Consider the following 16,001-nt stretch of genomic DNA (forward strand, 5'->3'; position numbering starts at 1 on the left):
CATCATCATCATCATCATCATCATCATCATCATCATCATCATCATCATCATCATCATCATCCAGATAGGGGAATCACAGCTTGGGTTGCATCCACATCTGCTTCGATATTACATTACGGCTGCGCTGCAGAAATCTGGATGGGCTTGTCTGCACTGGAAAACCCACTTAAAAATGACTGAAAATATTATGTAAACGTTGTTAGCAATTACTGTGCTAACAATAATATGCAGATGTGCCCTTTGTTCATGCTTCTTGATTTAGGGTAGTGATATTCAAATTGTGAGAGCCACAACTGCAATTCCCAGCAACCAAAACAGCCACATTTATTTCTATCACTGGCACAAGGCCTGAGCCTCAGGGAGTCTTGCTGTTTTCTGTTCCTCTAGCAGCAGCTACTTCAAGGTGGAAACCTTGTGCCAATACAATCTCCACCAGGCAAGGGCCTTGCAGTTTCCTGAAACGTAGGGTGGATGCTACATAGGGTAACAGTTCTCAGAACCACAGGTGGCACATCAAAGAGCCACATATGGCTCCCATGCTGCCGAATATCACTGATCTACATGCCATTATTGTTTTGTTTTGTTTTATTTATTCAGTATATTTAATTGTATCCTGCTTTTTCTCCACAAAGGGAACCCAAAGTGTTAGCACTCGGATCCCTTCTTCATGTTGAAAGGGCAGATTATGACTGTGGAACATCATCAACCTCTTTTTCCTCATGCACCTTAAGCACAAAACACTGCCTGGCAAGGCGGAACAGAGGCCAACCCCGGCTAGTGTTGGAAAATCACCAGAAGGTGTGTCAGATTGACTAGCTGCCCCTCCACGCCCCAGGGAAGCACTTAAGTGAAACAAAGAGGTCTTCTAGGAGTTCCTGCTTTATCTTCCCTCACCCACCCAATCTGGGCTTTTCAGGGACCTAATAGCTCTCCTCATCCAGCAATTACTGGGCTATCAAGCCCCATTCACAACTTTTGTTTACCTCAGGCAGAGCCATTAAGCCTCTCCTAACTTATTGTCCAAACTTCCAGACAAACCATCAAGCGATTATCTTTGAGGCAAGACATCAGTTTTGCCTCAGGACATGTTTTGCCCTATAATTGGGCTGCCCTCAACCACGTGCAGTGTGTCTTCTAGGACCCACGCATGCACCCTCAAATTATGTCCTCTTCTGTGAAGCACTGGGTCATTCTGCTGCTGTTCCCACGGACCTCTCCTTCTCTTCAGGACTGGTAAATATCACCGCATCCCAACTACTTTCTCCCATTTTCCTCCCTGCTTTCTAGCTAACCTTGCACGTGCGCTGTGTGTGTTTTACTGTATGCTTGCCTTTTATTTCTCTCTTAATAAAAGAAACCTTTCCTGTAGAACATCTGCCTGTTGACTGGAGAGTGCTCTAAGGGAATAATCCGGTGTCCATTGGTGGAGATCCCAAAGTTACCCCTCTCGCTACATCTCCTTTAATGCTCATTCCTCCAACTCACAAGGAGACTCCCCATTAGGGTAACAAAAGTGGGTAACAATACCAAACAAATACAGCAACAAACAAGACAAAGAGGAGAAGCATCTGAAGTTATGGGTCTTCTCCCTCTACCGGCTAACCTTCTGCCCAGCCCTAGGCTCTGAGCTGAAGGGCGAGACCCCTTTGGCACTGTTAAACAACAACAACAACAACAACTACAACCAGAGGAGTTAGCCGTGTTAGTCTGTAGTAGCAAAATCAAAAAGAGTTCAGTAGCCCCTTTAAGACTAACCAATTTTATTGTAGCATAAGCTTTCGAGAATCACGTTCTCTTCGTTAGATGCATGATACAAACTGGGCAAATACAGAAGAGGAGGAGGGAGAGGGGAGAGAAGGGGACATATATTAGAAGGGGACAAGATGCAATTAGCGGGGAGGCAACCAAAACATTCCTTTGCTAGTAAATGTAAACATCTCCTTTTGGTGTGGAGTCAGTTTGCCGTGTTAGTTGGAGCAGTAAAAGCATCCAATTCCTATGTAGTATAAGCCTTCAATAACCACAGCTCTCCCTGCCAGATGCATCTGACAAAGAGAGCTGTGGTCCCCAAAAGCCCATACCAGGCGCCACTGGGCTCCCCCAGACCACGCCGCTGTAAAGACTAAGGCTTTATCGAAGGCGAATCTTTGGGAGCCCTGAGTTTGTTTTCCTGTAACTAGGTGGTCCCATCTGGGGGTGACAGGCGACCACCTACCTCGCCTGCTCCCTGGAGACGGCTCTGCACTCGCCCGCCACTCACCTCCTGTGCGGCCCAGTTGCTAACAGGCCACGGACTGGTACCGGTCCACAGACCGGGGGTTGGGGACCCCTGCTTTAGCTGACTCCATGAAGTGTCCTTGTATTATGTCAGAGCCTATCACTGACAGAACAGCACGCTGGCTCAGACGGCACGCTACTGATTTCCATAAACACCCCTCGTTTTCTCTTCATTACAACGAAAGGAAAAGAACTTGAAAAGTTTGCAACGCTTAGTCCAAACAGTGCAACACTTTTACCAGAAACCTGGTGCTCCTTGCCAAGGCCCTTAAGAAAGGAAGCCAAACATACGCTTTTTCTGAAGGGCTTTAAAACTCACACGCTCTGCCCCATTATCACCATGGCTGTAACTTTTGCAGTATCCAACAATAATAAAAGTTGCTATTTTGAGCATCAAGTTCTGAAGCAAATGCCTGAAACCTGAGCTTGCTTCGCTGGTGCTCCTTTGAGTCACCAACCCAAAAAAAGTTACCCCATGACCATGCGGACATCAGACATCCAGCTGCCTCGAGCCAATAAAGAAACATGCAAGTGAGAAAACTTGTCTGGATGGTTAGCAGGCTAATTCTCCGTTCAGGATGAATCAGGACACCAGAGAACCACACCATGAACCACAATTTAAATCACTAGTCAGTAAGACTAGGTCCATTTCCACACACCTTCATCCGGAACGCTGCAGAACGTCACGAAAAAACCGCAGAAGACAGCGTCTTCTCAGGCGAGTTTTGCACGACATCGCGCAACACTTGCACGAGAAGATGCTATCTTCCGCATTTTTTTCGCAATGTTCTGTGGCGTTCCAATTGAAGGTGAGTAGTGTGGAAACGGCCTAGATTTAAATCATGTTTTTTTACATAAAGACTCACTCTTTTCTATATAAAGACTTCACACACTTAGCTTCTTGTGCAGGTCTATTCTACTCCCAACAATCTTCTATTCATTAATTTTTTTGGTTAGAGGTTGGTTCTGTGTACAAAGATTTACAAAAGAACGATGGGATTAAGGTCTTTTTCTCAACTGTCAAAAAGAGTCCAGTAGCACCTTTAAGACTATCCAATTTTATTATAGCATAAGCTTTCGAGAATCAAGTTCTCTTCATCAGATGCCTGATCTGATGAAGAGAACTTGATTCTCGAAAGCTTATGCTATAATAAAATTGGTTAGTCTTAAAGGTGCTACTGGACTCTTTTTGATTTTGCTACTACAGACTAACACGGCTATGTCCTCTGGATCTATTTCTCAACTGTGTATGTTTATTTTATAACCTTTTTGCTGTGAAGAAGAGACGTGATCTCTGCAGACACAAATTCACAGTTTTGAGAACTGTAAAACCAAGCATCTGTGAGAATATCTTCAAGATAGGAAAAACTGCCTAATAATCTTACAGAAACCTCTGGAAGAGCATGATATTGTGAATGGGTTAATGGAATTCGTTTATCAAAAAATGTAAACACTGCATGAATATATAACCTCATGCGACATAATTAAAAACTAATCCTTATTTCATTATGATAACCTTTGAACTAGAATGTATCTTAAACAGAAAACTATCTTTAGATAGATTTTCCTCAAAAAAACATTTTATTGAAAAAATCCAATTTAAATTTTAAAAAATCCGATTTAAATCTAAAAATCTGATTTTTTTTTAATCATTGATTTTTATCCACCCTGATCAGAAGTGGTTTGCCATTGCCTGCCTCTGCATAGCAACTCCAGACTTCCTCGGCCGTCTCCCATCCAAGTATAACCAGAAACAACTCTGCTTAGCTTCTGAGATCTAATCAAACTGACAAATTAATATCAAATTATTTATGGTAATATCAAACGTATAATGTGCAAAGTGCAAAGTGAACCATTCAATTTCAATATAATACATCCATACAATACATATATCAATAACCAAAGTTATAATAGCCAAAAATAGACCAGATCGATAGTAATCAGTCCAACTGGTGCAAATAAGTTGTTATTTTCACGTCTGTGTAGACCATCCTCCGAACTGAAGGGAACTGTGGGTCGTCGTTCCAAGCAGCCTACGAGTCTACGCCAGCTGTGTTATCAATCCCCGTTTCACGAAAAACGCTTCCTCGCGGCACAGTACTCAATCACTCCAACCAGCTGACGTGGTCAGACGGAACAAACGTGAAAATAACAACTTATCTGCACCAGTTGGACTGATTACTATCGATCTGGTCTATTTTTGGCTATTATAGCCAACTTTCGTTATTGACATATGTATTGTATGGATGCATTATATTGGAATTGAATGGTTCACTTTGCACCTTATACATTTGACATTACCATAAATAATGTGATATTAATTTGTCAGTTTGATTGTATTGCCTTCCCTTCTTGGTTTGACAAGATCGGGCTAGTCAGGCCATGGCACCAGGAATTTGGCCCATCTATTTAGTGGCCAACCAAATGCCCCTGTGAAGCTAACAAATAATGGCTATCCCATGCTCAGAGGCCCACTACCTCTGTACATGAGAGATTGCTTTAACTAACAGAGGCTGAACGGCCTGTTGCTCTCTGTGGTTCTAACCTAGTAGCTGGGAGAAATAAAGTGATAGAAAATTTTTCTGCCCCGCATATGTAAGTATAGCTTGTTTTTAGTTGTCAGACCTGCTACGTTGCCCATTGATCCTGTTAGATGGGTTACCCGTGGGATACGAAGCACAGACAAACCCCAGGGTTTGCACATGGTTCACCCTTCTGAATGGGGCATTGGCCTTCTTCTGCTAACATTACTTAAAATTTTGCTAATGTTATATAAATATTTAAATTATTTCATTAAATCCGAATTGGAACATTTCCAGAACTTTTTCCAGAGGACCCACATCACTGGAAATACAGTGCAAGCCAACTCAGGCCTATCAGCCTTTGTGCTTTTAAGTCTGATATCAAGTCCAGATAACAGCTGAGAGTATCTCTACACAATACTTTTGACATGTGTTCTTCACATGTCGGGAGATGTAATCTTAGCTGGGAAGCGTAGTTTTAAATGACAGAGATGGCAGAGATCACCCTGGAGAGGACAGATGCTCTCACAGCCCTCTGCCACCTCTGGTGTCTTCCCTTCTGGAGCCTTTGCCCTGCCCAGGCTCAGTTAATTCGAAGTTTTAAGCAGCGAGGGCAGCAGGATAAAAGTTCTGGAAGGGGAGCCAGTCCAGTACACCAGAGAGAATCCGTCCCCTATGGAGTGATCTCTGCTGGCTCTGTCTTTTTAAACTATGCTTCCCGGCTAACATTGCATCTCCCAACACTTGACAGACATGAGCCCTGGCATCTCTAAGGCAAACACTTTAGTCAATTGCGGCCACCGAAACTATCATTACGAGAACGTGGTAGGATCTAGTTTGGTGGGAAAACAGGCAGAATCCACTGGAATTTGAGACAGACTGAACAGACTACTGGTGACAGTGGCTTGGTAGGCAGAAAAATAATGCCCGCCTGCCCGGGAAGCATATTATTTTCAGGATTAGAAGCCAGAAATCTTTCTAAGGACATAAAGGAAGAAGACTGATAAACAGTGCAACTGAACGGCAGGCGCCAGTGTAAGATATATCTGTATGGGCTCATCCCACGTTCACATAAAACTACAGTCCAGTCAATACTTCACCAGTACACAAGTTTGAAGCCAAATTGTAAAAGAATCTGAAACAAACAAGCATCCTCAAATGATTAACTGCTTATCTGATGGTTCCCGAACCTTTTCAACCCGCCTGATCTTGCCAATTCATGCAAGTTTTGCTTTTTTACAACTATCAGGACATGCGTTTATCTCTCAAGCTGTCCGGGAGAGATCACCTCCTGCTGAGATCATTGTGCAAGAAAGGAAAAGAAGCTCTGGGACTGCATTTGAGCCCGTTGCAAAACTTTTCGAAAACAAGGTAAAAGTCATTTCTCAAATGGTTCCCAGCAGAAAGTGTTGGGCACCCTACACAAATCCAGTACATACCAACATCTTTGCACACAAACTTCAGATTATAAAGTGCTCAGGACTGAGAAGCCAATGGTTGTATCGATGGCTTTTTAAGCCTTTTGCATTAACAAACTAAGGAGGTCAGAAGGCGCAACTTTCCATTCATACAGGCAAACAACCAAAAATGAGGCCAGATGTCCACCATACCGACTCAACATACTCACAGTCAATGGGGAAGAGTAGGAATGAATAGTGCACACCCAACCACAATGACACCAGATTGCTGAACAGCGAGAGCTTTAACCATGTTCAATTTTACTAGGGTGATTATCTCCATAAAAACATTCAAGTCCCTAAAGACTTAAGGGAATGAATTCAAATTGTTGGCATTGCAAGAAGGTAAAGGGATATTATGTTCATCTTTGGTGGGAATGTCCTAAAGTAACTGAATTTTGGCAAAACGTTCTGGAAAAGATGGAGGATTTATGTAAAGTTAAATTAGAATTGACAGGGAAGGTATTGTTTATGGGAGTTCTGGGGAATAATAAAGTAGATAATTCTAAACAGGAGTTGTTTAAAACAATGATCATTGCTGCACATGCAATCATAGCTTATGGCTGGAAGGATGCGGCAAAGTGGACTATGGGTAGATGGAATCTGTATCGATATCAAATGATCCAATCAGACATTCTGGCCATATTAAAACAAAAAAAGACATGGGAGGATAATATATTAGAGATAAGGAAGAAATGGCTTGGGTATATAAATTGGGTAAGGGAAGGGGGGCCCAACAAAGATACATTTGACAAAATCCAAAGGGTGTGGTTATGGTTGCAAGTATAAAGTATTATTTTCCAATTGGTCACTTACGGGAGGGGGGGGAGGGTAACATAAAGGGGAAAAGGTTGTATTGATGTAGGATTATGTTAATGTAATGGAAGTGACTATGTATGGCTATGTAAACAAAGACATCAATACAATAAAAAAGTCCCTACAGACTGGTTCTTAGAGCAGCTTCTAAAGCTCAATTTAATTAAAATACATTTCAAGACACAACCCCAAGTTAAGTTTTCCTAACAGTGGGCATCACTTAGCTTCAGTCTGCCAGTTTGGGGAGGGGGGCAGCACATTAAGTGAAACTGCAACTGACATTCCAGTATTGCTGCGAAGCAAAACTACCCATCTGCGAAATACTTTCTATCTTGTGCTTGGTGACTTTACCAAGACATTTGCCTTCATCAGAAAGAAGGGAAAAGAAAATTAAAACACAGATCTCATTTTGTTACAATTCTCTGTCCAAGACAACTCTTATAGAATTAAGAACACTGCTTAGTTTTGTAATTGAGGGCCAAGCTACACATGATGAATGACACTTGAACGGCAAGTGTATTTCTCCCTGTTCACTTGCCCTCCACTCAATCCACTTGCCGTTCAAGTGTCATTCGTCATGTGTAGCTTGGCCCTGAGTTTTAAACACTGGGGTATGGGGGCGGGTCGTTCCATGCAGCAAAATATAATTCTGATCTCCAAACCACTCTGTCTGTCTCATTTTAATCCTTCCCTTTCTCCAAGGAGCCCTGGATGGCTTATTTGGTTCTCCCTTTCCCTTTTATCCTCACAACAACCCTTTGAAGTAGGTTAGGCTGAGAAAGACTGAGTGGTCCAAGGTCATCTAGCAAGTTTCCACAACTGAATGATAACGTGAACCCAGGCGACCTGGTCCTAGTCTGACACTCTGACCAACACATCACAGTGGCTCTGAAGAATAAAAAGATGCCAGAGAATTTAGCAAGATTTGAGTCCAGTAGTACCTTAAAGACTAATAACAGTTTCCAGATACCCTGGAAAATCTTGCTGGTCTAAGTTGCTAACATGTTACCTTGCTCATGTACTGCACGCCAATTCAGGTACCCACCTGGAACTATCTTCAGAGAATTTAGCAATTCCTGCTCTATAGCACTATTGGTGGTCCCTGGCCCCAGGGAGGTCTGCCTGGCCTTGACCAGAGCCAGGCCTTCTCGGTCCTGGCTCCTACCTGGTGGAACTCTGTCTAGTAAGACCAAGGCCTAGCAGGATTTACTATCTTTCCACCGGGCCTGTAAGACAGAGATGTTCCGCCAGATATATGGCTGAGACTAGGCTAGGCCTGGATAGAGGAGGAAAAGGGAATACCGGATCCCTCCCTACTAGAGTCGACCACCATCCAGTTTAAATTGGCAGATTGACTACCTCCATTAGCTGACTGCTGCTATCTTGTATATCTTAACTTTATATTGTACTGCTGTGAGGTCCATTGATTTTAAACTGTTTTTTAAGATGTAAGTTTTATTATGAAGGTTTTTATCTGATGTCATCTGTCCCAGGCCTGCTCGTGCGGGGAGGGTGGAACAAAAGTCAAAATAAATAAATATCGTCTGTGACCATGAGCTATAATTATCAGTTGCAATTCTGCCTGCTGTTGAAAGTGAGGCTTTTTATTGATTTTATTTAAAGCATTTCTATACCGCCTTTCCACTTAATTCAGGGTCCCCAAGGGAGCAAACATTAAAAACATTTAAAAACAAATATATATAAGCTATTTAAAGCAATTAAATAAAATATAACAAACATATAAAAGTATAAACACATAAAAAGGAAGGAAGGATTAATAAGAATTAGTGCCAAACAAAACAGAAAAGTCCCTAGTTGCTGCTGAAGGCAAAGACGGAGAGAGAAAGACGGCTCTCCCTAGGGAGGGAGTTCCAAAGTTCCACTGCCACAACCAAGAAGGCCCTTTTCCAGGTTGCCACCCATCTCGCCGCAGATGTTCTAGCCCTGATGTTCTTTCTGCAGGGCATCCAAGTAACCTTTGACCTGCAAAGGTGCTCTGTCCCATAACTCCTGACACGAGGCTGCAGGCAAAAATCAGCAATATGCACAGGATTGTACCCCCTTTATCTGATCCAATTTTGACCACCTGCGTGTCTCTACTGTAAGGCCCCTGCGACATGTTGCACATTGGACACAGCAGCCATAACAGCCAAGTCTAAGAGGCTACATACCATCTTAGGAGCAGAGTTGTCACATAATCAGAGTCCCGCTGGACCAGGCTGGTGGTCCATCTAGCCCAGTACTCTGTCTCATGCAGCGGCCCACCAGTTATTCTGGAGGTCCAATTAACAGGGCGTAGAGGCCACGGCCTTCACATTACGTCGCCTCCTGGACACTGGCTTTCAAAGGGTGATTACCGCTGGACGTTCAGCTTCCCTTTAGCCATCTTTGCTAGCGCCCATTGCTAGACCTGTCCTTCATCAAGCTGTCTAATCTTCATCTATGTTCGGGGCCATCTCTACTGCCACCGGTGGTGAATTCCACAGTTTAACACTAACTGAATAATAAAGTATTTTCTTTAGTCTGTCCTGAACCTATTAGCCAACAATTTCATTGGGTGCCCCCCACATTCTTGTATTATAGAAGAGGCAGAATAAACTCCCTGTATCCACTTTTTCTACCCCAGCTATGGCTTCCCTTTGCTATAGGGATCCCAGATCTCCCAGTGGGGGCTGAGGATCCCCCACTCTCAGCATCCCCCCGCCCCCGCCACTACTCACCTGGCCAGGGGGGAGGCACGGGAATGGGCCTCCTGGCACGGCTCAGTGACATCACTTCCCAGAAGTGATGCCATTGCACCGCCCTGAGAGTGTTCCTGTGCTTTGCAGCAGGCCAATTTGGGGTCCAAATCAGCTTGCTGCGAAGTGCATACATGCTCCTGTGCCTTCACAGTCACATGGCTTCCCAGAAGTGACGTCTTTGGACAGGCATGGGAGCATGCGCAAAGAGCAAAGACAAGGTGAGTGCCACCGCGCACGCACACACAAACCCCGCCCCGTGGGAGGAGAAGGGGGCCTGGCAACTCTACTTCGCTATCTTTTTTTTAGACTGAAGAGTCCCCGACTCCCAAGCCTTTCTTCACAGGAAAGGTGCTCCAGCCCCCAGTCATTTTTATTTCCCCCATACTGCCTTCAGAGACACAGCAGGCCGCTTTGCACAGTGCTTTAAACACCCACTTGCTTCCATAGCAAACTACTGAATGGGGGAAAACATATGTGCACTCTGCATATAGTCGATCCAGAGTGAGTTAAGCCACACCAATAGAAAATTGGTGTGTGTCTGTGTGTCTGTGTGTACCGCTCCTTTGCCACTCACTTGAGCACCACCCAATATCCCATCTCCTACCCTCCTTTGAGCAGTTGAGTCAGGAAGGGGGCAGTGCAGCCATAGCGCAACACTGCAGACACTCCGTACGGTGCTACGGCAGCTGCTTTTGCAGTTCCACACTTGCCTTGTAGCCTTAAAGCCGGGGAAGGACAAAATAGGACAGCCTAGGCTATCTTCTACTAGGATGCATGTTTGGGGGGGGGCACGAGGGCACAGAAGCCAGCCATTGCCAGATATATTGCACTGAGCCTGCACATGGCTGCCTGCCATCTACTTGCCCCAGGCAACCCGGTGATTGCTTATTTATTAATTCTACATCGTTTATACACCTTGTGTTTCTCCCCGATGGGAGCCCAAAGTGGCTTACATCATTCTCCTCGCCTCCATTTTATCCTTATGACAACTTTGTGAGGTAGGCTTGGCTGAGAGAACGTGACTGGCCCATTATCACCCAATAAGCTCCCATGGCAGAGCAGGGATTCGAACCCGGGTCTCCCAGATCCTAGTCCAACACCCTAACCGCTACAACCACACTGGCTCTCCAGATGTCAGGTATTAAGTATCAGGGTTGATGTAAACGTAACGCTGGCGGGGAAAACCACTCACACGGCAGGACTGCTCCCCGGAGTAAAACAGCGATGCTTGCCTACAAAGCTAGTCAGTCCGGGCACACCGTCCCCCCCTCCAGGCCCCTCACCTCTAGAATAGTCACACAGTCAACCCTAGCCCTGATCCAAAGTCTCAGGGGTGCCTAAAGCACAGTTGTATCGACACCGTCCTATACTTAGAGTTGCCGGAACAGCTGCTTCCTCCCAGACAACACGCTCAGGGCTGGAAAGGAAACTGGCTCATCACCGGGAAGCTCAAGCCCTCAATCCAAAAATCCCCAAGTAGTTCCTAAGTAAACATTAATGCCAGTTTCCATGACTTCCACCATGTTAGCCTTGAACGGAATCTTCCTTGTTCCAGTCTTACCCTCTCATCTCTTGCACTATTTCTTACCTACCGACCCAGCATATTTTTTTTTATTCCACCCATCTTTCAAAGAGCTCAGGGTAGCATATATCTATCAATCTACCTATCACTTATGTGCTAGTACATGGCTTTCTTTCTTTCTTTCTTTCTTTCTTTCTTTCTTTCTTTCTTTCTTTCTTTCTTTCTTTCTTTCTTTCTTTCTTTCTATTCCGCCTTCGGGGCAGGACACATCATAAAATCACAGTTTAAAATACAGTAAATAAACTTCACAGCAGAGGGGGGAATTCACCCCAAGTCTTCCAGATTCCAATCTGACAATCTAGCCACAACACCGCATTCGCTCTTGTCCTCCTATGGAAAAACACTACTGGTGTTTCCCACAACTCGTACAAAAAGAGCTGCCTTAGTGATAAGGCAAAACAATTTTGGTCTAAAATGTACACAGAAATGTGGAAAATTATGAAGCGCAACTTGCCAAAAAATCCTGAAATGTTTTTGTTAGGACTTAATATGGAAAATGTAAATGTAACGGATATAACATTATTATGGTATGTGATTGTAGCAGCTAGACTACTGTACGCGCAATATTGGAAGCAAGAGGAGATACCAGAAGTTGAAGAATGGATACAAAAACTGTTATATATGGTGGAAATGGAAAGTTGACCAGAAAACTGAAGGAACAAAGTTCAAATGAATTTTTAAAGTACTGGGAAAAACTTAAAGAATATTTGGAAAAGAAGTGGGATGTAAAAAGTCAATTGTGGTCTATAGATAATTTTTGATGTATGTAGAATAATGGGGTAAGTTTTATGTATGAACTTTACCTCTGAAAATAAGAAGTAATAGAATGAATATTTTAAGAATTAAAAGGGTTTCAGTGCTGTTGGGGGTCAAGGGAGAGGGAGGGAGGGAGGGTGGGGAATGCATATAATAATTGGTAATTGTGAGGTAATTGATATATAAAGAACAAAATGAAGTTGACTTTATATGTAATACTTATGTTAACCTGCCCCCCCCCCAAAAGAGCTGCCTTAAAAGATCTTCTCAGGCCCACTTCTGCCAAGACTTCTTTGGTCTTGGGGGTTGGACTAGATGACCCTAACAGATGACCCTAGAGGTCTCTTCTATCCCTGTGATTCAATTGTTCTTCCTGAGGCAATCAAGCCCCTGGTCGTCCAACTGCGATGGACCCCACCTCACAACTTGTGATTCAAGTATCAACCTTGTCTGTTCCGTGTGGAATGTAAATGTCTTGGAAAAGACCTTGCAAGGGGATAAAAGTGCATAGAATGCTTAATTTTAGTGGCGCGTCCACCCCAAAGGCTCTGCTTTCAATAATTATTTAAAATATACATCTTAGCATGATGCTTTTGATGTGTATTACAGTGATTCCGCACACGTTGGATAATGCACTTTCAATGCACTTTATCGTTTGAGGTGGATTTTTGTTCCGCACACGAAAAAATTCATTCCAAATGATCAATAAAGAGGATTGGAAGTGCATTATCCAACATGTGTGGAATCAGCCTTAGATGTACTATCAGACAAGCTGGTTGAAGCATCTCACACCTATTCTGGGGGAACTGATTTCCGATCAGATCAAGGTGCCAATATTTTGCATATCTCACCCCTAAATTAATTGTTAAATTCGTCCCACCATCTAAGTCTTCCTCTGCAGTTGATCTGATTTCATCTCACACCTGCTCTTTTGACCGGATTTTGTTTTATTTGTTTACTCTATTATTTATAGCTCTCCTTTCTCAAGAGGATTACAAAACGTAGAAACAATGCAAACAGTCAGCACAAGACATTCGACAAGCCGGCAACAGAACCCAGAATACGAAATTTAGAAGACGACGCAGACAGTCTAAGATACCATAAAACAACACAGAAAATGGATTACAAAGGCAGAAGAAAATGTAAAAGCAAAAGCGATACATACAGCAAACAGTGCAATAGATTATATTCGTGTGCCTTTAGAAAAGCGTCTTCCTGAAACATTCCTTAACACTACAGCCCTTTATAGAAAAGCCCTCCCAAACATTTTTCCTTTTGCTCACTCTGCAGAACGACAGAAGTGTGAGAGCCTTTTTGTAAGATCCCTTTCTCTGAGTATTTAACGTGGCCCGATTGTGTACATTTCTAAGCATCTGAAGTAGTGAGCTCTGACTCACGGATGGCCTTACAAAAAACTAATTTTGTTTGTTTTAAAGGTGCTACTGGACTTCAGACTCACTGCAACCATTAGAAACTCTGCAACCAGGTCAACTCCACACAGAGCTCAAAACTACCACCTGCTTATTTGGGACCAGGAGGGAGGACAATTTCTCAGAAATCATCAAGGTAGATGTTAAAGATTAGGGTGATGATGAAGAGAAATGTTTTTGGCCTGATGAAGAATGCTGTGCAACTCAAAAGTTTGTGCTCATTATTTTGTGATCCTGTTTGTGGATTCTGGGAATGAACTGGTCTAAAAACCTTGCCTGTTTTGGCTGATGCTCAACTGGTAAGGCCCTCAAGATGCTCAGCTCAAATCCAGTGGCCGCTGCTTCTGTTCCTCAGCGAGGAACAAGCCACCTTGTGTTTGCTGGAAAGCTGCGCCTAGTTTCCCAACCAGATGCTTCATCTCAGCATAGGGAGTTAACACACACCCCGCCAGTCTTATTCATATTGGGGGAAGGGTTAACACATTTCCCACTTTCCTTGCCCTGCCTACCCCAATATGCCTCATAGGGAGGCTTGAAATTTAAGGCCAGAGAAAACTTCCAAGGATGGATTCCAGAGGGGTACCCGTGTTAAATCAGTGGCTGCCCCAAAGGCAAAAAGATAAACACAGTAGTTCTTAATAATGGGGGCAATCTCCCTACTTGCAATGGCTTCTAACAGCTAATGGAACAAAGCTATTCTATATTGCATGCCTTGCCCTGAGCATAAAATCCCAGATCTCTCCCCCAGGGCCTTCAAAAAAGGATATTAACATAAGGAGTTGGCATAAGGATCTCTGTGAACATATGCCTGAGGAGCACATATTGTATGAGCATATCAAAAATACAACTCCGTAAATAAACTTGCTTTCTCCAGACTGTTTTTATATCCAAGTCCCATACTTGTGGCTCAGGGGGCAGCATTTAATGATATCTTTGCACCCTTGGCAGATAGTAGCAGTTTAAAGGTCTAACACATTTCCTGCGGCCAAAGCTTTCCTGTGAGCCACGTGCTTCCAACCCGCTAGCCTTTCAGGCCCTTGACTGAGCCCAGCCACTGAGATACACGCAGCAAAAAGAAGGTAGGAAAAGCTTCCCTTGCACTCTGCATGTGCTCAGGAGCCCAAGTAAAGAGAGACGGTAAAGATCTGTTGTGGGGATGATAATTATAACATACTTTGTAAACCGCTCTGAGTGGGCATTAAGTTGTCCTGAAGGGCAGTATATACATCGAATGTTATTATTATTGGCTGATTCCGCACACGTTGGATAATGAACTTTCAATGCACTTTCTCAATCGTTTGAGGTGGATTTTTTTGTTCCGCACACGAAAAAAATCCGTTCCAAATGATCTATAAAGAGATTATCTGTGCAGGAACCCCCTCGTACTCCAGAGAAAGAAGAGGATGGAAGGACCACCCATGCTCTGCAGATGCTCAGCACTCTCGCTCCAGAAATGAAAGAGAAGGGAAGGATTCCTTGCATTCTACACACGCTCAGGAGCTCTGTGGCACACTCTAGGAACAAGAAGGTAGGGAAGGCGCTCGGCACAGGCGCAGGAGCAACCAAAAGAGCATCTGGAAGGAACGCACCAGCGGCGACTGCAGAGAGATCTCGGATCAGCCCCCTTGTCCCCCGCACTCTGCACATGCTCCAGAGCCCTCTGGCTCCAAAGGCCCGGAGCGGACGGGTGGCGCCCTCCCTGCCCCGTGGCGCGTCTCTCACCGGCAGAGGCGCGGCCAGCAAGCGGTGCATGGCCGGCAGCTGGGCGGCGAGGGGCAGCGCTTCCAGCACCGGCTGCACCGGCGGCCGCCGCGGCTCCGGGAAGGCGGCGCACGAGAAGGGGTCCGAGTCCTCCAGGAACTGCAGCCGGCACAGCGCCGCGCCCGCCGGCCCCGCCGCCTCCGGAGGCTCCCCCATGGCTGCGGCGGCGGCGGCGGCGCTGCGGAATGAGCCGAGGCAGCAGCGGCGCGGCGCAGCAGCCCCGCCGGGGAGGGAGAGGCGTGGCCCGGGCGGCGGCCGAAGGGGCGGCCCGGCAGAGGCGCGCCACCTCCGGCTCTCTTGCGCAGCCCTCCTCCTGCGTGGTGGGCGGGGAAGGCACCGTCCTGCAGGCGGGGGGGGGGGGGGGAGGTTCGCCGTTGCACCCCTTCAGGCCGCATCTGGGAAGGGCTCGCTCGGCTGGAGGACTCCCGCACGTCGGAAGCAGGCGGCGCAGCCCTCGACGGGAAGGGAGAGCGGGAGGAGCCTGCGGAGCCGCGTTTGCTCCGTGCAAACGAACTCCAGTGCGGGAAGGGAAAAAAACGCCTGCCCGTCTGAACAGGATCGCCTTCTAGCAGCTCCTTCTGGATAGACTCATTGGGGCCAGATGGGTTTTAAGGCCACGGCGCAAGCTCAGAACTGCAAGCTCGGAGCCCGGCTGGGAG

At 45.2% G+C, this 16,001-nt stretch overlaps 1 protein-coding gene across 3 annotated transcripts in view; it reads right to left on the minus strand.

Annotated features, from left to right (window-relative positions):
- The window catches only part of FHOD1 (formin homology 2 domain containing 1), a 274,420-nt gene extending 258,901 nt beyond the window's left edge, over nucleotides 1-15,519 (minus strand). For all 3 annotated transcript variants that reach the window (XR_008598354.1, XM_055000390.1, XM_055000389.1), the window contains exon 1: nucleotides 15,304-15,519. Coding sequence is in view for 2 of the 3 variants with exons in the window: in XM_055000390.1 (XP_054856365.1) it covers nucleotides 15,304-15,498 (195 nt within the window). In the remaining variant the exon portion in view is untranslated. The remainder of the gene's footprint in view (nucleotides 1-15,303) is intronic.
- Between the last annotated feature and the right edge of the window lie 482 nt (nucleotides 15,520-16,001).

This window comes from Eublepharis macularius, chromosome 16 (genome assembly GCF_028583425.1).
Source record: "Eublepharis macularius isolate TG4126 chromosome 16, MPM_Emac_v1.0, whole genome shotgun sequence".
Taxonomy (NCBI): domain Eukaryota; kingdom Metazoa; phylum Chordata; class Lepidosauria; order Squamata; family Eublepharidae; genus Eublepharis; species Eublepharis macularius.